The 27,016-nt window shown below is 44.8% G+C and overlaps 2 protein-coding genes across 5 annotated transcripts in view; both read right to left on the bottom strand.

Moving 5' to 3' along the window:
- The window catches only part of LOC310686915 (uncharacterized protein), a 51,754-nt gene that overhangs the window by 14,970 nt on the left and 9,768 nt on the right, over nucleotides 1-27,016 (bottom strand). Inside the window, exon 1 of one of the 2 annotated variants that reach the window (XM_083461445.1) lies at nucleotides 3,969-4,001. The exons of the other annotated variant lie outside the window; for it this stretch is intronic. The gene's annotated coding sequence lies outside the window, so the exon portion shown is untranslated. Of the gene's footprint in view, nucleotides 1-3,968; nucleotides 4,002-27,016 lie in introns of those variants that run through there. 2 annotated transcript variants of the gene reach the window in all.
- The window catches only part of LOC310686881 (uncharacterized protein), an 83,937-nt gene continuing 56,977 nt past the window's right edge, over nucleotides 57-27,016 (bottom strand). The window contains exons 2-4 of one of the 3 annotated variants that reach the window (XM_083461353.1): nucleotides 15,160-15,332; nucleotides 4,000-4,144; nucleotides 57-3,022 (exon numbers count right to left, since the gene is read on the bottom strand). In XM_083461353.1, the coding sequence (XP_083317479.1) occupies nucleotides 1,165-2,841 (1,677 nt within the window). In that variant the 5' untranslated portion in view covers nucleotides 2,842-3,022; nucleotides 4,000-4,144; nucleotides 15,160-15,332 and the 3' untranslated portion in view covers nucleotides 57-1,164. Of the gene's footprint in view, nucleotides 3,023-3,999; nucleotides 4,145-15,159; nucleotides 15,333-16,291; nucleotides 16,554-18,125; nucleotides 18,139-27,016 lie in introns of those variants that run through there. The other 2 variants (XM_083461354.1, XM_083461355.1) reach the window with 2 other exon arrangements.

Raw genomic sequence — 27,016 nt, 5'->3', positions numbered from 1 at the left:
CATGTCTAGAGCAAGTCCCACACTGAGGTCAAAAACACACACAGAGGCAGCAGGACTTCTTCAGTAATAGTTTACTGAGTTTTCAAAGCATACAGTTCTCACTGGGTCCCCAGTGAGGCACAAAACTTTGCTTCTGAGAGCAAATCCAGTTTCAGCCATAAAAAAATACACCACACAGAATATCAAAGTCGGGCACACACACCGGCAGAAAGGAGCAAGGGAGGAAAGAGGCTGAAAGGACACAGGGCAAAGGATGTGTGTGTTTCGCTTCCTGTCATCTGGGAGGGAAGTAAACAATTCTGCATCTGCAAGGACTTCACAAAGCAAAGCTTTCTGCCGTCTGCTTCCAGGCAAATGAGCATCCCAGAAACACACACTGTGATCTGTGATGTGTCGCCATATTAATTGTTTTTGAAAGGTTTTCACGATGTGGTCTAGAAACCAGTATGGGACAATATATCGCCCAGCCCTAATCCTCACTGACCACCAGAAATCCAGATAAACCCTCACCCTTTCTCTATCGAAAGGTACTTTACGTCTTAGATTATAATCACATTGTTTGACATTGCATTCAATATTTCATTACTATACAGTTTTACACATAAATACCAGAACTTCACATACACAACATGTGTCAATGACTGATTTCCTCCTGAGTTCATTTCTTTGAAGAAAGGAGTGGACTTTGAGAGGAAGATGTCCCACACTCCATACATCTAAATGGGTTCTTCCATGTGAGAGTCTCTGGATTTTCCTTAAACACTCCATTGTAAATAAAGCACTTTTGCAATCTTTTCATTTAAACTGCTTCTCCTCTCTGAGTTTCTTGCTGGTTTGCAGGGTATCAACTCCTAAAGTTTTTCCTGTCTGTGAGTCCGTTTAGAAATTCTACTAGGACTGAACCACTATCTACTTTCCTGATATTTATAAGGTTTTTGTTTTGTGTGAGTTTGTTGACATAAATCAAGGGTTCCACTCTGACTGAGCTCCTTCCACAGTCCATACATTTAAACAGTTTCTGCCCTGTGTGTCTGATGATGTTTCCTAAGATTTCCATTACTACTTTCCACACTCTATGCGTTTAAATGGTTTTTCCCTTTTGTGAGTCCGTTGATGTATATTGAGGTGTCCACTCTGACTGAAGGACTTTCCACACTCCATGCATTAAAATGGTTTCTCTCCTGTGTGAGTCCGCTGATGTCTTCTAAGGCTTCCATTATCACTAAAGCTCTTTCCGCACTCCATGCAATTAGATGGTTTCTCCCCTGTGTGAGTCCGTTGATGTGTTCTAAGGTTTCCATTGAAACTGAAGCTCTTTCCACACTCCAAACATTTAAATGGTTTCTCCCCTGTGTGAGTCCGTTGATGTATTCTAAGTGTTGCATTCTGCCTGAAGCTCTTTCCACACTCCATACATTTAAATGGTTTCTCCCCTGTGTGAGTCCGTTGATGTGTTCTAAGGCTTCCATTATCACTAAAGCTCTTTCCACACTCCATGCATTTAAATGGTTTCTCCCCTGTGTGAGTCCGTTGATGTCTTCTAAGGCTTCCATTATCACTAAAGCTCTTTCCACACTCCAAACATTTAAATGGTTTCTCCCCTGTGTGAGTCCGTTGATGTCTTCTAAGGGTTGCATTGAAACTGAAGCTCTTTCCGCACTCCATGCATTTAAATGGTTTCTCCCCTGTGTGAGTCCGTTGATGTATTCTAAGGTGTCCGAACTGACGGAAGCTCTTTCCACACACTATACATTTAAATGGTTTCTCCCCTGTGTGTGTTCGTCGATGTAAATGGAGTTTTGAACTGACACTGAAGCTCTTTCCGCACTCCATACATATGAATGGTTTCTCCCCTGTGTGAATCCGTTGATGTATATTGAGGTGTCCACTCCGACTGAAACTCTTTCCACACTCCATACATTTATATGGTTTCTCCCCTGTGTGAGTCCGTTGATGTGTTCTAAGGGCTGCATTGAAACTGAAGCTCTTTCCGCACTCCATGCATTTAAATGGTTTCTCCCCTGTGTGAGTCCGTTGATGTGTTCTAAGGGCTGCATTGAAACTGAAGCTCTTTCCACACACTATACATTTAAATGGTTTCTCCCCTGTGTGTGTTCGTCGATGTAAATGGAGTTTTGAACTGACACTGAAGCTCTTTCCGCACTCTATACATTTGAATGGTTTTTCACCTGTGTGAATCCGTTGATGTTTTCTAAGGTATGCACTCTGACTGAAACACTTTCCACAATCCATGCATTTAAATCGTTTTTTACTTATGTGGGTCTCTTCATGTGTTCTAAGGGTTCCGCTAAATCTGAAATTCTTTCCACACTCCATACATTTATATGGTTTTTCACCCGTGTGAATCCGTTGGTGTAATTTAAGGTTTCCAATCTGACTGAAGCTCTTTCCACACTCCATGCATTTAAATGGTTTCTCTCCTGTGTGAGTCCGTTGATGTGTTCTAAGGTGCGCAGTTTGACTGAAGCTCTTTCCACACTCTATACATTTAAATGGTTTCTCTCCTGTGTGAGTCCATTGATGTGTTCTAAGGTGCGCAGTTTGACTGAAGCTCTTTCCACACTCCATGCATTTAAATGGTTTCTCCCCTGTGTGAGTCCGTTGATGGTTTCTAAGGTCTCCACTCTGATTGAAGCTCTTTCCACACTCCATACATTCATATGGTTTTTCACCTGTATGTGTCCGTTTATGTAAAGTTAAGTGTCCCCTCTGACTGAAGTTCTTCCCACACTCCCTGCATTTAAATAATTTCTGCCCTGTGTGAGTCTGTTCATATATTCCAAGTTCATCACTTTGACTTAAGCTCTTTCCACTCTCCATACCTTTAAATGGTTTCTCCCCTGTTTGAGTTCATTGATGTTACATATGTGTGCCCATTCAGTGAAGCATATTCCACATTTCACACTTTTTAATGGCTATTCCTAATGAAATGAAAGGTTCCCCATCTCCCGGATATCTGACTGCCTTCTCCATCTCCTTCAGAGTGTTAGGAAAGGAAATCCTGTTTGGGTTTCAAGGAAGAGAAGAAAGGGGAAGATACCACATCAAATGCAATTAGCAGCTTTTCTTATTTCAACATTTCCTATATTCCTCTGCCTCTTACCGATGTTCCCAGTTTTTAGGAAATGAAGATGCAATGATCTCGAATGATAGTAATGCATCTGCAACCTTTCATAATCCTCAATCATCATTAATAAAGCAGCATGATCTTGGAATACAGCCTTTTCAAATCAATTGTTTCCTCACAAGGAAAGGCAGCTACTCTCTGTCCGTGAACAGGCCCTCTCTTTCTCTGGTTCATGATTCCTTTGGACATTCCCCATCCTCTGCATCATAATCCTCCATCCACCCGTTTCCACCTCTAGATCTTCATGAGTCACCTTCACAGTCCCAATGGCCTCAGGAGGTCTAAGTGGACCATTTTGGGAGGCCCAGGTCTACGTCTTTTCTGGGGACTGTGGTCTGGGCCGGTAAGAGAACTAGTGACAAGTCTTGGTGCTTGGGGTCAGCTGAATGGGTGCTCAGGGAAGCTCCTGTTCTTGGAGATGGACCTCCATCTACATGCCTCACATTGAATGGAGAGAGCAGGAGAAGCGGAAGGAAAGCAGCTGGCAAATGGGAATCCCAGACAGAAACACCCACCCCAATGGTTCTTTATAATAACGATGTGCTGCCTGATCTCGAGCCCCTCTTCTGATGCAGGACTATCCTTTTCTGGCACTGAAAAAGCTGGATATTAAAGGCAAAGAAATAACTGAGTGGAAACATCAGCCTTGAATATATGGTATTGATTCATTGATGGCCTGAAGTTGTGTTATCTCTGGAGACAAGAATTTATTCCTGATTTGTCTTAAGTATCATAATTATAGGATGTCTTGGGGTGTTAGGGGAGCCGTAGTACCTTTGGTGGGGGAAATGTCATGCACCTTCTCAGGTAATTTATCCACCATTGGTCCCCACCCTGCACTCAGCTCTCACCTGTGGTTTCCAGAAGCTGTCAGGAGGCAACAGGGGCCACAATCCCAGGAACGGTTTCAACCGGCCGGCTAAACCAGGTGAGGATATCTGATGGGTCTCAAATCCTTGGTGGGTTGGGGAATTCTGTTGCAGGTAAAGAAAGGCCCTGGTGGATGGAGAGGATGAGAACAACAGTGAATCCCACGGTCAAGAAGGCAGATTCTGCCAATCCTGCAGAGGAAAGGGAAGGGAGCCCATTGAGAAGGAAAACTCTGATCCTAAACTTTGCTGCCTCATGACTTATCTTCAGCAGAAGAAAATGCTATGGAGGGAAACCTACACAAATCTTGAGTGGAGTCTCTAAGATGCTTGGATAGTGCCCTGCACACCTTCTTCATTCAACTCCTGCAGCCAAGCTGGTGCCAAACATACTGTTCTGCTTTCCTTGGGACCATATCAGCCAGGCTGAGAAGGGGGTCTGGTTGTCTAGGCAGCCCAGGACCCCCAAGCACACTGCCCAGGCTTCCACTGCTGCTAACACAGCAGTTTCAGGTGGAGAGATGAGCTCAGACCTGTGTATCAAAGTCTCTCCAATGTGGAACAAGGAAAACAGAAGTGCTGTTTACATCATACGTCACTGTAAGAGTATTTGAAAAGACAAGGTATCTGGTGGCCCCTTGAAAGCTAATAAAAGTATTGTGGCTGAAGCTTTTGTGGGCTGCAGGACCAGGAACGCTCCTGCCACCATGATCCTTCCAATGGGGATTCAGGCCTCATCATGGGACTTGAACTGCCCTGGCCAATGGTATAGATATTGAGAGGGAAGCTGTTCCCTGGTTCTACCAGATCTCTCAGTGGATTTGGAGACCTTTGACCATGGTATCCTTCTGGACCCTCTAGGGGAGCTGGGGGAATTACTGTGCAGTGGTTCCCCTCCTTCCTCCTGGGCCATGTCCAGAAAGTGGTGTTAGGTGATGATTGTTCTCAGCCCCGGGTGCTCCCTTGTGGGGTGCCTCAGAACTCCATCCTCTCCCCCATGCTTTTAAATATTTATACAAAGCTGCTGGGAGAGATCATCAGGGGTTTGGACTGTGTGTTCACTAGTATGTGGGTGATACCCAGCTCTTCCTCTCTTTTAAATTGGAACCAGTGAAGGTGGTGCATGCCCTGTTTTGGTGCCTGGAGGTGATTTCAGGATGGGTGGCAGCTAACAGATTGAGGTTGAATCCTGACAAGACAGAAGTACTGTCCCTGGATGACAGTCAGATATGGAGGATTCCCTGGTCCTGAATGGGGTAACTGTGGCCCTAAAGGACCAGGTGCACAGCCTGGGGGTCATTTTGGACTCACAGCTGCCCATGGAGGTGCAGGTCATTTCTGTGTCCAGGGCAGCTGTCTGCCAGCTCCATCTGGTACGCGGGATGAGACCCTCCCTGCCCTCAGACTGTCTCACCAGAGTGGCGCATGCTCTGGTTATCTCCAGTTTGGACTACTGCCATGTGTTGTATATGGGGCTACCTTTGAAGGCAACTCAGAAACTGCAAATAATCCAGAATGGGGCAGATAGACTAGTAAATGGGAGCAGCCGCCGAGACCACATATCACTGGTCCTACAGGATCTTCTCTGCCTCTCAGCGCATTTCCAATCACAATTCACACTATTGGTGCTGACCTTTAAAGTGTCATAGTTGCATTTTTCAGTCATAGAATAGTATTGATCTAATGCAGAAGCGAAAGGAAAGTCCAATGCTGTAAAGAAAAATATTGCATGGGAACCTGGAATGTAAGAACCATGAACCTTGGTAAGTTGGATGTGGTCAAAAAGGAGATGGCAAGAATAAATATTTACATCCTGGGCATCAGTGAACTAAAACGGACGCGAATGGGCGAATTCAGTTCGGATGACCATCATATCTACTACTGTGGGCAAGAATCCCGTAAAAGAAATGGAGTGGCCCTCTTAGTCAACAAAAGAGTGGCAAAAGCTGTACTGTGATGCAATTTCAAAAATGATAGAATGATCTCGATACGAATCCAAGGCAGACCTTTTAACATCACAGTAATCCAAGTTTATGCACCAACCACTGGTGTTGAAGAAACTGAAATTGACCAATTCTATGAAGACTTACAACACCTTATAGAAATGACACCAAAGAAGGATGTTCTTCTCATTGGAATGCTAAAGTAGGGAGTCAAGAGATAAAAGGAACAACTGGCAAGTTTGGCCTTGGAGTTGAAAACGAAGCAGGGCAAAGGCTAATAGAGTTCTGCCAAGAGAACAAGCTGGTCATCACAAACACTCTTTTCCAACAACACAAGAGACGACTCTACACATGGACATCACAAGATGGGCAGCATCAGAATCAGATTGAATATATTCTCTGCAGCCAACGATGGAGAAGCGCTATACAGTCAGCAAAAACAAGACCTGGAGCTGACTGTGGCTCAGATCATCAGCTTCTTATAGCAAAATTCAAGCTTAAACTGAAGAAAGTAGGAAAAACCACTGGGCCGGTAAGATACAATTTAAGTCAAATCCCTTATGAATACACAGTAGAAGTGAGGAACCGGTTTAAGGATTTAGATTTGGTGGACAGAGTGCCTGAAGAACTATGGGTGGAGGCTCGTAACATTATACAGGAGGCAGCAACTAAAACCATCCCAATGAAAAGGAAATGCAAGAAAGCAAAGTGGCTGTCCAACGAGGCCTTACAAATAGCGGGGGAGAGAAGGCAAGCAAAATGCGAGGGAGATAGTGAAAGATACAGGAAATTGAATGCAGATTTCCAAAGAATAGCAAGGAGAGACAAGAAGGCCTTCTTAAACAAGCAATGCAAAGAAATAGAGGAAAACAATAGAATGGGAAAAACCAGAGATCTGTTCAAGAAAATTGGAGATATGAAAGGAACATTTCGTACAAAGATTACCATAATAAAAGACAAAAGTGGAAAGGACCTAACAGAAGCAGAAGACATCAAGAAGAGGTGGCAAGAATACACAGAGGAATTATGTCAGAAAAATATGGATGGCTCCTACACCCCAGGTAGTGTCGTTGCTGACCTTGAGAAAGACATCCTGGAGAGTGAAGTCAAATGGGCCTTACAAAGCACTGCTAATAACAAGGCCAGTGGAAGTGATGATATTCCACCTGAACTATTTAACATTTTAAACGATGATGCTGTTAAGGTACTACATTCAATATGCCAGCAAATTTTGAAAACTCAGCAGTGGCCAGAGGATTGGAGAAGATCAGTCTACATCCCAATCCCAAAGAAGGGCAGTGCCAAAGAATGCTGCAACTACCGCACAATTGCACTCATCTCACACGCTAGCAAGGTTATGCTTAAAATTCTACAAGGAAGTCTCAAGCAGTATGTGGACCGAGAACTCCCAGAAGTGCAAGCTGGATGACTTCCGGTCGGCGCCAGCGCTTAATGGCGGTCCTTGCCTCGAGCTTCGAGGCAGGACTGCTCCGTGGGTTCGGGTCTGACCCGCTACGGCGAGCGGGGGACCCCTAAAATCACAGGCGCAGAAGCCTGTGAGCAAGGAGACTCGGTGGGCACCTTCGCGCCCCCCGGTATCGCGAAAGAGCCTTTTTAAAGGCTCCGGAGCGGCATCGGGAGTGAGCGCGGTGCTGAGAGTCGCAACCCAGCCCGCGGAGTGAAGCCGCATCGCCATAAACGGAGAGCGCCGATTCCTTCCTGAATCTGCAATTCGACCATGATACTCGTGAGTAAGAGTGAGAAATTTAAATGGGACATCTAAATTGAATTTGGAAATTTGGCTGAAAACGGGAAAGGCATAAATCAAGGAAGTCTGCCTCCCCGGACTGCATGACATCTAAAGCAACGGAAAAGTAGAACTAAGTAGGAGAGCCTACCCTTTTGGGGTGAGTTAAAAAACAACAACATTAACTTCCACGATTTGGTAAAAGAAGTTTCGAGCTGGAGTGTAAGAGTGGACTTTCAGAAGTTTTTTTGTGTGTGCTGCATGTAAACCCCCCCCCTCCCGGGCCCGGGAGCGTCCTGTCTTTGAGCCTGTGGAAAAGGAAAGGAGTTTGACAGCTGTCAAAAGCTGTCAAACGGGCAATTTAAAGGGAAAAAGCTTGCTATTTAAGACCTCTCTCGATTAAATGTGATACAATTGAACTGAAGTGGTTGGAAACAAAGAAACAAGCAGCGAAGTGTGAGATTGTTGGGAAAAGACCACTAACTAACTAGATTCCCCCTAGGGGGAATTTTGAGACATTACAATGGCTGCGGATGGAAAATTACTAGCTGAGATAGAAAGAGCATTCTATCTTGTGGGAATTTTACAAGAGCAGAGTCTTGCAATGAATAAACAACTTGTGGCCTTGACTTCAGGAATAAGTAGCTCTGCTGAATGCAATGAGGAACTGTATGAGAAAAAATCTGCAGCTGAATCGGAAGAGATATCGCAAGAAGTGAAGGAGACAAAACAAGTAAAGGAGAGAGCAATGATGGAAAGTACCAACCATCAGAAGCCTTTACAAGTGGTTTACAAGCAAAAAGACCTTTGGATTACTTGGATTATAAATCTGCAAAAGAAGCGAAAGATGAAGGAGGAAGCCCCTGGAATACTTGGAATTCAAGAATTTAAAAGAAAGAAGAAATATGACTGGGACCTCCATTCTGACCTCGAATATGAAGGATTGGTGGAGCTTTTGCAGCAGCTGTTCTTAAGTGTTTCTGAGGGAATAAAATCCGGCCTGATTGGGACAGAACTCCTTAGAGATCCAAAGACCAACATGAAGGACTACCAACAAATCCGGCGGAGAGGAACGGAAAGAGACTTGAAGGCCTCGGACGTGAGGAATCCAGGCTAAGGACTGTTATTTTGGACACATATTTGGAAGGGACGGAAACCGGGGATGGGAGGGGGAAAACAGAAATTTATGTTTCTTTTTTCTTTTTTGGGTTCAGTCAATATGTTTATATTTCATAAAAATGGTGAAATCGATGGAAGGGAATTTGAGTCCAACTTAGGATAAGGATTAATTTTTTTTTATAAAAGATGTAATATTAATATGGTAAGAAGGGAAATGATAACCTGCTGACACAATTATGGGAATTGGGATGCATGAAGACTAACAAATTTAGGGAAATTTAAAAGAAATTGATTTGAAGAATTAGACCGAGGAGTTGCTGAAGAGGTATAAAACAAGGATGCAGGGAGGGGAAGGTATGGGGAAGTCCGAGAAATAAGGTTATGAAAAAATGGTTATGAAATTATACATGTTTATATGTTTGTATGTTTGTGTATTGTGTATTGTTTGTGTATACTTTGTGTTTAAAAAACCAATAAAAATTATTTTTTTAAAAAAAACAAACAGAAGTGCAAGCTGGATTTCGAAGGGGCAGAGGAACCAGAGACCAAAGTGCAAACATGCACTGGATTATGGAGAAAGCTAGAGCGTTCCAGAAAGACATTTACTTCTGCTTCATTGCTTCAAAAGCCTTTGACTGTGTCGACCACAGCAAACTATGGCAAGTTCTTAAAGAAATGGGAGTGCCTGATCACCTCATCTGTCTCCTGAGAAATTTCTATGTGGAACAAGAAGCTACAGTTAGAACTGGATATGGAACAACTGATTGGTTCAAAATTGGGAAAGGAGTACAGCAAGGCTGTATTTAACTTCAATGCAGAATTCATCGTGCAAAAGGCTGGGATGGATCGCTGGAAGAAATATCAACAACCTCAGATATGCAGATGACACAACCTTGATGGCAGAAAGTAAGGAGGGATTAAAGAACCTTTTAATGAGGGTGAAAGAGAGCGCAAAATATGGTCTGAAGCACAACATCCAAAAAACTGAGATCATGGCCACTGGTCCCATCACCTCGTGGCAAATAGAAGGGGAAGAAATGGAGGCAGTGAGAGATTTTACCTTCTTGGACTCCATGATCACTGCAGATCATAGAATCATAGAATCATAGAGTTGGAAGAGACCACAAGGGCCATAGAGTCCAACCCCCTGCCAAGCAGGAAACACCATCAGAGCACTCCTGACATATGGTTGCCAAGCCTCTGCTTAAAGACCTCCAAAGCAGGAGACTCCACCACACTCCTTGGCAGCAAATTCCACTGTCGAACAGCTCTTACTGTCAGGAAGTTCTTCCTAATGTTTAGGTGGAATCTTCTTTCTTGTAGTTTGGATCCATTGTTCCGTGTCCACTTCTCTGGAGCAGCAGAAAACAACCTTTCTCCCTCCTCTATGTGACATCCTTTTATATATTTGAACATGGCTATCATATCACCCCTTAACCTCCTCTTCTCCAGGCTAAACATGCCCAGCTCCCTTAGCCGTTCCTCATAAGGCATCGTTTCCAGGCCTTTGACCATTTTGGTTGCCCTCCTCTGGACACGTTCCAGTTTGTCAGTGTCCTTCTTGAACTGTGGTGCCCAGAACTGGACACAGTACTCCAGGTGATGTCTGACCAGAGCAGAATACAGAGGCACTATTACTTCCCTTGATCTAGATGCTATACTCCTATTGATGTAGCCCAGAATTGCATTGGCTTTTTTAGCTGCCGCGTCACACTGTTGGCTCATGTCAAGTTTGTGGTCAACCAAGACTCCTAGATCCTTTTCACATGTACTGCTCTCAAGCCAGGTGTCACCCATCTTGTATTTGTGCCTCTCATTTTTTTTTGCCCAAGTGCAATACTTTACATTTCTCCCTGTTAAAGTTCATCTTGTTTGTTTTGGCCCAGTTCTCTAATCTGTCAAGGTCGTTTTGAAGTGTGATCCTGTCCTCTGGGGTGTTAGCCACCCCTCCCAGTTTGGTGTCATCTGCAAATTTGATCAGGATGCCCTTGAGTCCATCATCCAAGTCGTTGATAAAGATGTTGAATAAGACCGGGCCCAAGACAGAACCCTGTGGCACCCCACTAGTCACTCTTCTCCAGGATGAAGAGGAACCATTGATGAGCACCCTTTGGGTTCGGTCAGTCAGCCAGTTACAAATCCACTGAGTGGTAGCATAGTCAAGACCGCATTTTACCAGCTTCTTTACAAGAATATCATGGGGCACCTTGTCAAATGCCTTGCTGAAATCAAGGTAGGCTACATCCACTGCGTTCCCTTCATCTACCAGGCTTGTAATTCTGTCAAAAAATGAGATCAGGTTAGTCTGACATGACTTATTTTTCAGAAATCCATACTGACTATTGGTGATCACAGCATTCCTTTCTAGGTGCTCACAAACTGTTTGCTTAATGATCTGCTCCAGAATCTTCCCTGGTATTGATGTCAGACTGACTGGGCGGTAATTATTTGGGTCCTCTCTTTTCCCCTTTTTGAAAATAGGGACAACATTTGCCCTCCTCCAGTCTGCCGGGACTTCGCCTGTTCTCCAGGAATTCTCAAAGATAACTGCCAGTGGTTCTGAAATCACATCTGCCAGTTCTTTTAATACTCTTGGATGCAGTTCATCTGGCCCTGGAGACTTGAATACATCTAGACTAGCCAAGTATTCTTGTACTATCTCCTTAGTTATTCTGGGCTGTGTTTCCTCTGCTGAATCATTTGCTCCAAATTCTTCAGGTCGGGCATTGTTTTCTTTATCGGAGAAGACTGAGGCAAAGAAGGCATTGAGGAGTTCAGCCCTTTCTGTGTCCCCTGTTTGCATTTCACCATCTTCTCCTCTGAGTGACCCCACTGTTTTTTTGTTCTTCCTTTTGCTACGAACATACCCATAAAAACCTTTTTTGTTGCTTTTAACCTCTCTAGCAAGCCTGAGTTCATTCTGTGCTTTAGCTTTTCTGACTTTGTGTCTACATGAGCTGGCAATTTGTTTGAATTCCTCTTTGGTGGTTTCCCCCCTTTTCCATTTTTTGTACACATCCATTTTAAATCTTAGTTAAAAGTTCTTTAGATAGCCACCCTGGCTTCTTTAGACACCTTCCATGTTTCCGTCTCATTGGTATTGCCTGAAGTTGTGCTTTTTCTATCTCCCTCTTAACAAACTCCCAGCCATCATGAACTCCCTTTCCTTTTAGTATTACTGTCCATGGGATCTCACCCAGCACTTCCCTAAGTTTTATGAAGTCGGCTTTCTTAAAGTCGAGAAATTGAGTCTTAGTATGCTTGGCTGCTCCTTTCCGCTGTATAGTAAACTTCAGAAGGGCATGATCACTCGCGCCTAATGATCCTTCCACTTCTACCCCACTAACCAGGTCATCAACATTGGTTAGGACCAGATCTAAAATGGCTGTTCCTCTTGTTGCTTCTCCCACTTTCTGGACAATGAAGTTGTCTGCAAGGCCAGTGAGGAATCTGTTTGACCTTATGCTCTTGGCTGAGTTTGACATCCAACAAATATCCGGGTAATTGAAGTCCCCCATTACTACTATCTCGCTTCCTTTTGCATGCTTGGCCATCTGTTCCAGGAAGGATGGTGACAGCAGTCACGAAATTAAAAGACGCCTGCTCCTTGGGAGAAAGGCGATGGCAAACCTAGACAGCATCTTAAAAACATTACCTTGCCAACAAAGGTCCATATAGTTAAAGCCATGGTATTCCCAGTAGTGATGTATGGAAGTGAGAGCTGGACCATAAAGAAGGCTGATCGCTGAAGAATTGATGGTTTTGAATTATGGTGCTGGAGGAGACTCTTGAGAGTCCCATGGACTGCAAGAAGATCAAACCTCTCCATTTTGAAGGAAATCGGCCCTGAGTGCTCACTGGAAGGACAGATTGTGAAGCTGAGGCTCCAATACTTTGGCCACCTCATGAGAAGAGAAGACTCCCTGGAAAAGACCCTGATGTTGGGAAAGATGGAGGGCACAAGGAGAAGGGGACGACAGAGGACGAGATGGTTGGACAGTGTTCTTGAAGCTACAAACATGAGTCTGACCAAGCTGCGGGTGGCAGTGGAAGACAGGAGTGCCTGGCGTGCTCTGGTCCAGGGGGTCACGAAGAGTTGGACATGACTAAACGACTAAACAACAACAATGCAGAGAGATCATTCCTGATCTATTGCTTCAAGAAGGTTCTGGTGGTTTTACTCTGTTTGATTCAAAGCTGGTGTTTTCTCTAGCTGGAACATTTTAGCTGATAAGGGAGTTTCCTTTCTGCTGAGAGCAGGTGGTGGGATCAGTTGTAATGAGGTTATGCTGAACCTTCCTTGTTTCTGGGAACCAGAAGAAGCTGGTTTAAACTGGAGTGAGCCAGGCTTGTTATCCAGTCCCAAGGTTACTCTGACATTGAATTGTTTATAAATTACAGTATTGAAAGGCGCCTGGTCCCACTTCCTATTCTGCTATTTCAATACTCTGCTTGTCTGTGTCTTACTTGAGTGCTAGATTCAGGCAGGTAGCCGTGTTGCTCTGACACAGTCGAAATTAATAAAAAAGGAATTTCAGAAATAGACTTGATAGAGAAGTTACTGAATTACAACTAATTACTAAACTGAAAACTATGGAGAGACCTGGTTTGAATAGAGATATTGGATTCTTGTCTCATTACACATGCTAAAGCTATTTTTGGTCATCTGCATACTATCCCATGCTTTTTCCTATAGGACTAATTGCAGTCATTAACAGTCGTCAACAGCTTTACCATAACCATCTCCTACTACCCTTCTGAGAAAAACCCCACCCCACCTTCCCACTATACATAAGGGTCTGTCTGGTGACTTCTGTTTCAGTGTATCTGAAGAAGTGTGCATACACAGGAAAGCTTATACCCAGGACAATCGACAATCTTAGTTGGTCTCTAAGGTGCTACTTGAATATGGAAAAACTGAAAGTGGGAAAGGAGTATGACAAGGCTGTATATTGCCTCCCTGCTTATTTAACTTATATGCAGAATTCCCATCACCTCCTGGCAAATAGAAGGGGAAGAAATGGAGGCAGTGAGAGATTTTACTTACTTGGGCTCCATGATCACTGCAGATGGTCATGAAATTAAAATATGCCTGCTTCTTGGGAGAAAAGTGATGATGAACCTAGACAGCATCTTAAAAAGCAGAGACATCACCTTGCCAACAAAGGTCCGTATAGTTAAAGCTATAGCTTTCCCAGTAGTGATGTATGGAAGTGAGAGCTGGACCATAAAAAAGGCTGGTTGCTGAAGAATTGATGCTTTTGAATTATGATGCTGGAGAAGACTCTTGAGAGTCCCATGGACTGAAAGAGGATCCAACCTATCCATTCTTAAGGAAATCAACCCTGAGTGCTCACTGGAAGGACAGATCCTGAAGCTGAGGCTCCAAGACTTTGGCCACCTCATGAGAATAGAAGACTCCCTGGAAAAGACCCTGATGTTGGGGAAGATGGAGGGCACAAGGAGAAGGGGACGACAGAGGACGAGATGGTTGGACAGTGTTCTCGAAGCTACCAGCATGAGTTTGACCAAACTGCGGGAGGCAGTAGAAGAAAGGGGTGCCTGGTGGTCCATGGGGTCATGAAGAGTAGGACATGACTAAAGAACTAAACAACAACAAAAAGAAGGTGCACTGGACAATTCTTTTTATTTACTTGAGTGCTGTTTTGATATGCTAAGTTAGGGTTTTATTTAAGTTAGGTTTTTGCTGTGTTTTGGATCCTGTTGTGCTATTTTGCATTCAGTAATAAATTTATTTGCCGAATAAAATTTTTGCTGCCTCTGATGGTTTTTTACTACTCTGCTAATTATATGTCAGACTTGCTCTGGGGGTCATTATGGAGGAGCAAGATCTGCAACCTAAAGCCCCCAACAGCCTCTGCCCTGAAGGAGCGTCTTCACCCCCATGGCTCAGTCTGGACGCTGAGGTCCTCTTCTGAGGGTCTTCTGCTGGTTCCTTCCCTGCGAGAAGCGAAGTTACAGGGAAGCAGGCAGAGGTCAAGGAAATGGGCAACTACCTGACATTTAGAAGACAGCTGAAGGCAGCCCTGTATCGGGAGGATTTTAATGTTTGATGTTTCACTGTCTTTTATATGTGCTGTAACCTGCCCAGAGTGGCTGCGGAAACCCAACCAGATGGACAGGATATAAATAGTACAACCTTTCTTATCATCTTGTGATTTTTTTTTATAGTTATTTTGGAATTTGTACTGCAATATCAGCTCACGAAATGTTATGGTTGGAGAAAATCACAGGGTTGCCGTAAACAATAATCCCACCCACAAACTCTCATTCACACACATTCTGTAAATTTGGGGAGGTCACACACCTCACCTGTGCTAATACTGGCAGTCTTTGGCCTCCACAGGCACACTCTGTGTGTAGAGCCTCCAGCCACAGGCACTGTCTATCATGAAAATGGGTCCTTTGACTGGGAAGATTCATGCAGTCGCTGTCATCGGATGATGATGGGTTGTATCTCAGCTTGTCAGTCACTCTGACACTTCCTACAAAGAATAAGAGGAACAGAAATGCTTTTGAGGTGCAACTTCTGTATCAATCCTGAGAGCCATTCCATGGACTCTGCACCTCTGTTTCTGAGGACAGGTGTACATTATCCTCATCCTCAGCGGAAAAGACAATAAAGATGGAAGCCTGAGAGAGAGGAAAAGGTTTCTGGCTGCTTCCTGGGTGGGATTGCGGAAACAAAGAGCCGCTTCTGAGAAGGCCCCTCCCCTCCCCCTTCCTCTCGGGATTTCCTCTCCTCTCCAGGGGACCAATGGTTGGACTGGGCAGAAGCGCTGTGTCTGGACAGGGCAGGGGCTTATGGGGGCTTGTGAGGCAGTAAGAGGATGGAGTTTGCAGGAAGGAAAGGGAGGGGGGACACGACCCCCCACTTTCCAGTGATCCCTTTGGTTGCCTTGAAGGAGGGGCGATAATTGGGTGGGAGGGAGAAGCCAAGACAATCCCCGCGGGCGCCAAGATGGAGACGTGTCCCCAAAGACGTGTCTACCTAGCTCTCTTCCCCCACCCCCCATTGCTGCCCTTCCCTGCCCCAGGGATGCCCCCCCTCCCCACTTCCTCGACTCCCTCCCTCTGTCCTAGAGTTTCCCCTGCACTGAGAGGCCCCCCTTGGCGCGGCTCACGCCTCGCCCTGCGCCCCCATCTCTCCGTCCGGAGGGCCCCCCCCCAAGACGAGCAGAGGAGGACAGAGGGGTCTCTATCCAAGCGTCCCTCACTCCCGTTAACCCTTTCATGGCCCACCTCTCTCCGTGCGGAACCCACAGCGCCCCAGGGATGCTGCGCGGGGAAATGGGGCGAGGGGGTTTCGTTGGGATCCCCTGGGTGGGCTTCCTAAGGGTCCAAGGAAAACCTCCTTCGCAGCACGCGTGCAGGGATCCAGATCCACGAAAGGCGCTTTTCTCTGGATCCTTCTCTCTCTCCCCCCCCCCCGCGAGCCCTTTACCTCTTTGTCCTCCCTCCCGATTCTCCTTTCCTTTCCTGCAACATCCACGTGGGTGGGTGGGGGATTTACCTGCCGCCCCTCCTCCTCTTTCCGAAAGCGCGCCCCCTAGAGCTGCGGGGCAGAGCAGCAATCCGGCGCAGAAGCTCCACTTGCGGGAGAAGCAGTCAGGTTGGGAGGGGGGCTCACCCCCCCACACACATTCCCGGAGCAGAAGTCGGATGGCGAGGAGGAGGAGCAACATATTGGGGAGGGGATTTGGGGTTTGCGGTGGCGGGGTGTGGGAAGGATGTGCCAGGAGGGGTGGAATTTGGGGGGCGGGGAGGAGAGGAAGGTTTTTCCCCTCCCCCTTCTGTGAATCAGGAGAATGGGGGAGGGGCTGATCCCGGCAATCCAGCTGCAAAGTGGGGTACCCCACCCCACAATGTTTATATTGCAAAATCCTTCCCTCCCCCACCCCACGCCATGAGCTTAGATCCCTCCGTGTTTTAGGTATTGCTGCTGTTAAATCCAGGAAGTGGGGAGCGGCAGTCAAGACAGAAATCCATCGGGATGGGGGATTGAATCCTGATACTTTCCAAGGCGAAGCGCAGGAAAGCCTTGCAGCTGGGGGATGTGTGAATACTGTTGTGGTGCTTTGGGGAAGAGGGTAGTTAAAAGGTGTGGGAAACTGGGGTTGTGGTGGAGCGATGAACCCCAAAGGACTGAGAATGCACTGTGAACAGAACTGGCCCACTCTAGCCTCACCCCCTTACCTAAAAGCCTGACAGCCCTCAATGTGACAGGATTGTGACTCCTGCCCTCAGCAAGCAAAATACTACCCCCCCACCGGAGCAAAGCAATCCCCGGGATGCTGAGGTGCCCTGAGGGCTGTGCGGGACCCCCATTCCTTGAAATGGAGGGAGCCGTGGGCTGTGTGTCTCAGGCAAAAGGGGGGGGGCTGCTCTGTGTGTTTTGGTAACAGTTAAATTGTACATTTTGGGGAAAGAGCTTTCTTTTTGTGTGCTTTGCATTGAGACTTGTGTTTCCAGCTCAGCCAGGGGAGCTGGGGCTGGAGGGCCATCTGTGTGTGTGTGTGAGGGGGGGACCCCCCCCCTGCAACAAGAGGCTCCCAGCTCTGTGAATGTCTATGCATTGTCTCAAGGTCGGCCAAGAGGGTTGGGGGGGTTTTCTCACACTGTGTTTTTCTTGAAGGCTCCTGTCCGGCTGGGGGCTGGGGCTGCAGAGATCAGGCTCTCTCCCCCCTTGGCATGGCCAAGAGGGGCCGAAACTGTGAGGTGAAACGGAAAAATCTGGGTGCGTGGTTGCACAGCCACCCAGCTCGTCGGACAGGGTCCGCAGATCCTAGCGGAGAAGAAAGGAGCTCAGCCGGACGCAGGAGCAAACTACGAAGATCCGAGTTTATTGCGCAACAGGTTCAAGACGAGATTGAGCCCCGAGAATGGGGCAACATAGACTTTTAAAAGTTCCCTCCAAGTCCCAGAATACAGTGCAAGAAACGTCATGAATACATTATGGGAAGGTTGGGTTTCACGGATTACATCATGAATATATTACAAGAGGGTGGGTTTACACAGATTAGCATTTCAGGGAAGGGAGGGGGAAATATGCAGAGTGAGGGATATGCAAAGATAAGCACTCCTGAGTACTGGTGGTGACAGAACAATAGTCCAGATATGCATGGTCTGTCACCTGGCATTGCCCGGAGGAAGGGCTTGGCAGAACGATCCGACAGGATTAAGGTCTTCCTGCGTACGTGACCTGCCGTTTCGGAGATTATGGAAGTAGGGGTAGCATCATGGAGTCCAGAGAGAACTGAGTCGATTGACACCAAAACCAAAGAGATCGGAGTTGCGGTTGATTTTATATAAATTTTAGGGGTTTTTCCCTATTTCAGTCCACTCGTATAACGATAATTGAAGTACGAAATGAAATGGTTACATTGTAGCGGGTTTTGACACTTTTACGAGTCCACAAGTTTCGGTTCCATTGTTCTCCCAGCAGGGAGCCGTCAGCAGCTTGTCAAGAGGTCAAATGAGGCGTGCAGGGGCTCACTGAGCTGGCTCTGCAGAGCGGGTGTTTTTCTATCTAATAATTCCATTTCTAGTTTGGATTTCTCTGTTTGAAAACCAATTTTCTAATCCATTTTAAACATTTCATTTATCTGGATGTACTGGAACCAATCATCTAATTTATCTTTCAACGGACCATAAGATTTTAATCTAAATTGGTCCCCTACTTCCATCAAACTATCATTATACTTCAACCATGTATCTTTCATATTCAACCTTTTATGGGTCTTAGCTTCCAATGGTGATATCCATCTGGGTGTTTTCCTTTCTAACAAATCCCTGTATCTTATCCAAACATCATCCAAAGATTTTCTAATTATATGATTTTTAAATCCTTTGTGAGCTTTTAGCTTGTCATACCATAAATATGCAGGCCAACCAAATACATTATCAAAACCTTCCAAATCCAAAACATCTGTATCTTCCAATAAAAATCATTGTTTCAGCCAGCAAAAGGCTGCAGCTTCAAAGTAAATCCTTAAATCTGGCAGGGAGAAACCCCCTCTCTCTTTTACATCTGTTAATAATTTAAACTTAATTCTGGGGTTTTTCCCCTGCCAGATAAATTTAGATAATATCTTTTGCCATTCCTTAAAACAATTCAACTTATCAATGATAGGGAGTACTTGGAACAAAAATAACACCTTAGGCAATACATTCATCTTTATTGCAGAAATTCAGCCCAGCAAAGATAGTTTCAACCTTGTACAAATATCCAAATCTCTTTTGATATCTTTCCATAACTTTTCATAGATGTCTTTGTACAAATGCATTTTTGCAGTCATATTTACACCCAGATATTTCACCTTTTTCACAAACTTCAGCCCTATGGGTTCCTCTAAGTTAAGTTTTTCATGTATCGTTATTTCCCTCCCTAAAACTTTTGGTTTTATTCTTATTCAATTTGAAACCTGCAACTTGTCTGAACTGTTGAATTATCTTCAGTGCTTTGATTGCACTGATCTCAGGGTCCTGTAAAGTCAATACCAAATCATCAGCAAAGACTTTTAACTTATATTGTTTAGTTCCCACTACTATGCCTTTAACTTCCTCATCATTCCTTATCCTATTCAGCAGCACCTCTAGGACAGCACCTCTAGGGGGAAAAGTGGGCACCCTTGCCTGGTTCCCTTCTCAATCCTAATTTCTTCTGAGACCACATTGTTAATTATAATTTTTGCTTTCTGCTCCAAGTAAATTGCATTAATACCATTGAAAAAATTTTGACCGATCCCCATATTACACAAGTTCTGTTTCATAAAACTCCAAGAAACATTATCAAAGGCTTTCTCTGCATCAATAAACATAAACATTGCTTTAGGATTCTTTTTTGCCTCTAATCTTTCCAGCACATTCCTAATATTATCTTTCATATGCCTCTCAGATAAAAAACCTGACTGATCTTTATGTATGCCGGTCAAGTATACATTGAGGATCAAAGCGGAAACGAAGTGGATACATTGTATCCAGACTTTGACAGTTTTACAAGGTCCGGGGTTTCGGTTCCATTGTTCTCGCTGCGGGGGGCCGTCAGTAGCTCGTCAGGAAGTTAAACGAGGCGTGCAAGGGCTCCCTGAGCTAGCTCCTGCAGGGCGAATGCAAGGCTGTGATTGGCTAAAGCGCGGCTCATTTTAGTGAATGGGGTTACAATATGACAAGGTCTACTCACGTTAGAAATAGGGCGAGAGGAAGGCATAGAAAGGATGGGGTTTATTCCGCCCGTATGGAGATAGGAAGGAGAGCCTTTTATTCATAAGGCAGGGGTATAGTGTGGTGCTTGTGTAACGGTGTGGGGGCTGGGGTTTCCGGGCAGAGCTGGGCTCTGTCGAGGTCATCGCCTCGGGCCCCTTAAGCAAGTGGTGAAGAAAGGAAGGGTACCCCCCCTCCTTCCGTATCAAGAGGAAGGTTCCCCCCTTCCTTTAGTGGATTGGAGAGCGGGGGAGGGGCTGATCCCGGAGATCCAGCTGCCAAGTGGGTCCCGTCCCTCCTACAAGGTTTGCATTGCAACATCCTCCCCTCCCCCACCCCATGAGCTTAGATCCCTCCGTCTTTTAGGTCTTGGTGCTGTTCAAACCAGGAATGGAGGGGGGCAGCTAAAAGACTCCCCCCAAATCCCAGCCCCCCACCCCAGCCTCTGACTCAGGCCAGGACAAGGACCGTGGACACAGGCCCCGTCCCTGCACAACAGCCAAGAGGCTCAGAAAAGCAGCCGATACAATTGTAGCCAGAAGCGGATTCCATGTGTCAAGGGAGAAATCTGCGGACGTGTTTGTACACTTGGGGGAGTATGGCTGCCTTGTGTCAAGTCTCCCCCCTTTGATAGTCCTTCCCTCGTGGTGTAAAATAAAAGTGGAACTGTGCAGATCCGATGTATGGCTGATTTTCTATGAATTTATAACAGAAGCATTGAATATGTCGTGTGTGTGTGTGTGTCTTCGTTTTTGTACAAATTGAATGATTGTGGGGTTGGGGTTCCTGCAACACATGAATCCCAATCCCAAGGAAGGGCAGTGCCAAAGAATGCTCCAACTACCGCACAATTGCACTCATTTCACACGCTAGCAAGGTTATGCTTAAAATGCTACAAGGCAGGCTTAAGCAGTATGTGGACTGAGAACTCCCAGAAGTGCAAGCTGGATTTCGAAGAGGCAGAGGAACCAGAGACCAAATTGCAAACCTGCGCTGGATTATGGAGAAAGCTAGAGAGTTCCAGAAAGACATCTACTTCTGCTTCATTGACTATGCAAAAGCCTTTGACTGTGTCGACCACAGCAAACTATGGCAAGTTCTTAAAGAAATGGGAGTGCCTGATCACCTCATCTGTCTCCTGAGAAATCTCTTTGTGGGACAAGAAGCTACAGTTAGAACTGGATATGGAACAACTGATTTCAAAATTGGGAAAGGAGTTTGACAAGGCTGTATATTGTCTCGCTGCTTATTTAACTTATATGCAGAATTCATCATGTGAAAGGCTGGACAGGATTAATCCTGTAATAAAAAAATTAAGGTCTCATATATATAATAAATGTTCATAAATGTACCAAGCAAGCACATACATAGATATGTAGACCCCATGTCTGGAGCAGCACAGGAAGACCGTCCTGAAACCATTTAGACTCCCAAACTGACCAAACGTTTTCTCTGCAAGGAGGGAGCGGGTCAGGGAACCTTCCCATTGTCTCAGGAATTGGGAAATCACCATCTCAAAGGTATGACCAGACTACCAGGAAAGGGAATCAGATAAGCCATTATCAGATAACCTGGCAGACAGGAAAAATGACAACATTCAAATTTCTGTTGTAGACCACCTTTTCTGTGATGTAGGTATGGTGTTTGTGGGGGGTGGTCTTGGGTTATGCCCCTGCTGTGATGTATGTATGATGTATGGAGGGGTGGTCTTGAGCTCCAGGGCAGGGAATTTAAAATGTCTATATAAAGGCAGGCACACCTTTGTTCTGGGTCCTCCTCCTTTTCTGTGTGAGGGGAGCACACCAGAGAATACTGAGAAGCAATACTCTTGTGTCCCCCATAAGGGAAGAAGGGCAGCTTTTGTTTACAACAGATGGCACCCCAGATGGGACCTTCGGTTGCCCAGATTCAAGGGGGGCCAAAGAAGGACCGGTGATCCAGCGCGCACCAGGCCATTTGCCAGGAGGAGCCACCAGTCCTCTAGTGACCCCAGGGTCTGGAAAGAACTGGAGTTCCAGCGGGGCTAACCAGAGGAAGCAACGCTTGATCAGGCCAGCCACAAATTGATTTATTTTTTAAAATAATCTTTTCAAGATCTGTCCTTCCAGTGAGGACCCAGGGCTAATTTCCTTAAGAACGACTTGGATGATGCACTCAAGGGCATCCTGATCAAATTTGCAGATGACACCAAACTGGGAGGGGTGGCTAACACCCCAGAGGACAGGATCACACTTCAAAACGACCTTGACAGATTAGGGAACTGGGCCAAAACAAACAAGATGAACTTTAACAGGGAGAAATGTAAAGTATTGCACTTGGGCAAAAAAAATGGGAGGCACAAATACAAGATGAGGCACAAATTCTGGGCTGCATCAATAGGAGTATAGCATTTAGATCAAGGGAAGTAATAGTGCCACTGTATTCTGCTCTGGTCAGACCTCACCTGGATTACTGTGTCCAGTTCTGGGCACCACAGTTCAAGAAGGACATTGACAAACTGGAACGTGTCTAGAGGAGGGTAACCAAAATGGTCAAAGGCCTGGAAACGATGCCTTATGAGGAACGGCTAAGGGAGCTGGGCATGTTTAGCCTGGAGAAGAGGAGGTTAAGGGGTGATATGATAGTGTCAGGGAACTGCCATCAGGGATGGAAAAAGAGAGAGAGCTCCAGAGGGATTCTGAAGAGAGTCCCGGGAGGGGAAGAAGCAGCCCTTCTTCTGGAGAAGGGAGGGAGCATAGCACCAGTGGAGAAGGGGGGCAGAAGGGGGAATCGTCGAGGCATTCCCATGAGTCCTTGCCGGGAACCAGCAGGGGGAGTGAGGGTCCTCCGCCACCCACACCCTTCTTGCGCAGAAGGCTTCCGCCAGGGAACAAAGGCGGAGACTTGCTGTCAAGGAATTTTTATGTTGGAAGAAGTTCAAGAGACGCCCACTGACGGATTCTGCCAGCGATTGAGACAGAGGAGCAAGCCAAGAATTGGCACCAATTTACGTATGAGCAACCCCTAGAACCATTACAGCAATCCGTCAGTCCCTGACGTTGCTTGTGTGCAGCCCAGGAAAAGCAGCATGAGCCAAACGGGGACAGCCGGAGAAACGGAGCAACAAGCCATGATTCGAGGTCTGGTCGAGAGGAACCGAGATCTGGAGGTGCATGTTGCTACCCTGAGTGCACGGCTGGAGGAGAGACGGGCTCAGGATGCTCAGGTCAGAGGTACCCCCATCACAAGAAAGGTACAGGGACTAGTACACAAGTTTGGGGGGAAGCCCCAAGACTACAATGCTTTCCGAACGGAAATTGATTATGCTCTGGAATTGCAGAAGAATGATTTTGCCGATGATGGGGAGAGGGTGGCCTACATTGTGGGGCATCTGCAGGATGAGGCGAGGGAATGGGTCAGGCTTCTAATGGCAACCCAGAATGATACCTTGATGGACCTTAAGAAATTTTATCAAGCGATGGACGCAATGTTTTCTAATCAAATTGAGATAAGCGTGACAAGACGAGAGCTGATGGGGTGCAAGCAGAGGGGCCAGTCCGTCAGAAGCTACTGGTCACGTTTTGCAATGTTAGTTCAACGGCTCGGGTGGGATCTGGACTCGGCGCCTATTCAAATGCCTTCCAACTAGGATGGGGAGGGAGAAAGAACAGGGTGAGAGACTGTTTGATCACCCTCTGATCAAAAGAGGAGAGAGACAGAATTTTCAGTTTGCACTTCCAAACTTCTTTGCAAATAAACGGTATAAGAATTGAGATTTTCAAGGATATCCCCAAATTTCTTCTAGATCTCAGGTTTAACTACGGAGACTTAGTGGCCCTCTTGAGAGGAAGTAATACAATTTTTAGGTGGGAATTCCCTCAAGGCCTATCTTTTACCTACAAAGGAAGAAAATATAAGATAAGATCAGTGGAAGACAAGGAAAAATTCCTGAGTGAGCACGAAGAAGACCTTCAAAAAGAATTTTCAGAAGAACTGAGAGCCCTGAAATGTGGCGTACAAGGTATTCTACCACCACCCACGGGATTGGACAAATTGAAAGAGATACCACTGCTGGACCAAGAACATCAACTGGGAGCAGCGGGAGGAAAGTAAAATAAGTACACTATGTCTCTGCAAATATTAAGCTGGAACATTCGTGGTTTGAATTCCCCGTAAAAAAGGAGAAAAGTCTTTCATATTTTAAAAAAGGAACAATTGGACTTGATTTGCCTACAGGAAACACATGTGATAAGGCTCCATAGGAAAATTTTGATTGACAAAAGACTGGGCCAAGAGTTTATTTCATCGGACAAAGTTAAAAAAAGAGGAGTGGTCATTTATGCAAAAGAGAGCCTATCACCGAAATTTATTTTTAAAGATGAACAAGGAAGGTATGTGGCAATTGAGATTCGATTACAAGGAGAAAAATTCTTGGTAATAGGAGTTTATGCACCAAATGGGGGGAAATCTGACTTTGTTAAAAAATTGCATGAGACATTGTTGGACTATATGGACTATAATATGATCTTGATGGGAGATATGAATGGAGTGGTATCTACAAACATGGATAAGTCATTAAGACAGGTAATAAACAACGATGGCAGACTACCAAAAACCTTTTTTGAGATAACGGATAACATGGACTTGACTGATATTTGGAGAACAAAGAACCCCATGGGCAGAGAGGGAACCTTCTTTTCTGAAGCCCAAAGGACATGGACAAGAATCGACCAAATCTGGATAACTAGGGGCCTGGCACCCAAAGTCAAAAATGTGGAAATTTGCCCAAAAATTTGCTCTGACCATAATGCAGTAAAAATGGATATGAGAATAACATTGACTGGTTCCTTCAGATGGAGGATGAATGACACCTTATTTAGAATAAAAGATTCCTTCCAGTAGCACCTTAAAGACCAACTAAGTTTGTTCTTGGTATGAGCTTTTCAGATGGTATCTGAAGAAGTGTGCATGCACACGAAAGCTCATACCAAGAACTAACTTAGTTGGTCTTTAAGGTGCTACTGGAAGGAATTTTTTATTTTGACTATGGCAGACCAACACGGCTACCTATCTGTAACTGGAACCTTATTTAGAGACCAAGAGGTCATCAAGAAGGCACAAAAAGCTTTGAGAGACTACTTTGAGATCAACCTGAATACTACTATGGAAAAAAGAGTAATCTGGGATGCAAGTAAAGCCGTGATGAGGGGTTTTTTGATTCAACAGAATGCAATAAAGAAGAGGCTGCAAAATGAGAAGAAAGAGAAAATCTTGGAAAAAATAAAAGAGGGAGAGAAGAAACTGAGAGTGAATCCGAAGTCACAAGAGATTCTGAGAGACATAAAGTTATACCAAGTGCAATATATAAAGATAATAAATCAGGAAGTAGAATGGAAAATTAAACAAATGAGACAAAGGACATTTGAATCAGCTAACAAATGTGGGAAATTACTAGCCTGGCAAATAAAAAAGAGGCAAAAGTTGAATACGAATACAAATTTGATGGTGGAAGGGGAAAATATCCAGAACCCTGTGGAAATTAGGAAATGCTTCCAGAAGTACTTTAAACAGTTATACACACAATAACCACAGAAAGAACTGGATATAGAACAAATTTTAAAGGCAAATGGACTACAAAAGGTCTCTCAAGAAAGCAAGCTAAATCTAAACTACAAGATAACAGAGCACGAGGTGGAAGGTGCCATTCAGTCTATGCAGTTGGGCAAATCTCCAGGGCCGGACGGTTTAACCTCAAAATATTATAAAATATTGAAAGATTATATAATTCAACCATTGAAAGAGGTCTGCAATGATATATTGGAGGGGGGAAAGGTGCCGGAGTCGTGGAAGGAGGCTTTTATTACACTTATACCAAAAACTGAATCTGAAAATACACAACTTAAGAATTACCGCCCCATATCCCTGCTCAATGTGGATTACAAGATATTTGCTGATATTTTGGCCAAAAGGTTAAAGAAAGTATTAGTGGAAGAGATACATAATGACCAAGCTGGCTTTCTCCCAGGTAGACACCTATCTGATAATACAAGGAATATTATAAATATTTTAGAGAAATTGCAAGTGAACATTAATACCAAAGCAGTTTTGATTCTTGTGGATGCAGAGAAAGCCTTTGACAATATTTCTTGGAGTTTTATGAAGAAAAATCTTCAGGGGATGGGGGTTGGTCAAGGGTTTGAAAATGGTATAGGTGCAATTTATTCAGAACAAAAGGCTAAGTTAATAGTTAACAATGTGGTATCAGAGGAATTTAAGATAGAGAAAGGTACACGACAAGGCTGTCCAATTTCCCCCCTACTCTTTATTTCAGTCCTGGAGGTTTTGCTAAACATGATTAGAAGGAACAGTCAGTTTAAAGGAATACAGGTCGGAGCCAAACAGTATAAATTGAAAGCTTTTGCAGATGACCTAGTTTGGACACTACAGGAGCCAGAACCCAGTACTAACAGAGTACTAGAACTAATTCAGGAGTTTGGTCATGTGGCAGGTTTTAAGTTGAATAAATCAAAAACAAAAATGTTTGAAAAGAATTTAACACCATTAGAGAGAGAGAGGTTTCAGAAAGAGACAGGTTTAACAATAGTGAACAGAGTTAAATACTAGGGGGTTAACATGACTGCTAAGAATTTGAACTTATTTAAGGATAACTATGAGAAATGTTGGTTAGAAGTGAAAAAAGACCTAGAAATTTGGTCAAGTCTGAAGCTTTCCTTGTTGGGTCTTATTGCTGTCATTAAGATGAATGTATTGCCAAGAATGTTGTTTCTGTTTCAATCACTGCAAATTCTGGACAAGATGGATTGTTTCAAGAAATGGCAAAGAGATATTTCTAAATTTGTCTGGCAGGGCAAGAAGCCTAGAATAAAATTTAAAATACTAAGTGATGCAAAGGAAAGAGGTGGATTTGCCCTGCCAGACCTTAAACTGTATTATGAGTCAGCTGCATTCTGCTGGCTGAAGGAATGGC

Source organism: Podarcis liolepis (genome assembly GCF_965112155.1).
Source record: "Podarcis liolepis genome assembly, chromosome: 10".
Lineage (NCBI taxonomy): Eukaryota > Metazoa > Chordata > Lepidosauria > Squamata > Lacertidae > Podarcis > Podarcis liolepis.
The sequence above is the reverse complement of the archived record's forward strand: the minus strand, read 5'-3'. Positions and strand labels throughout refer to the sequence as shown.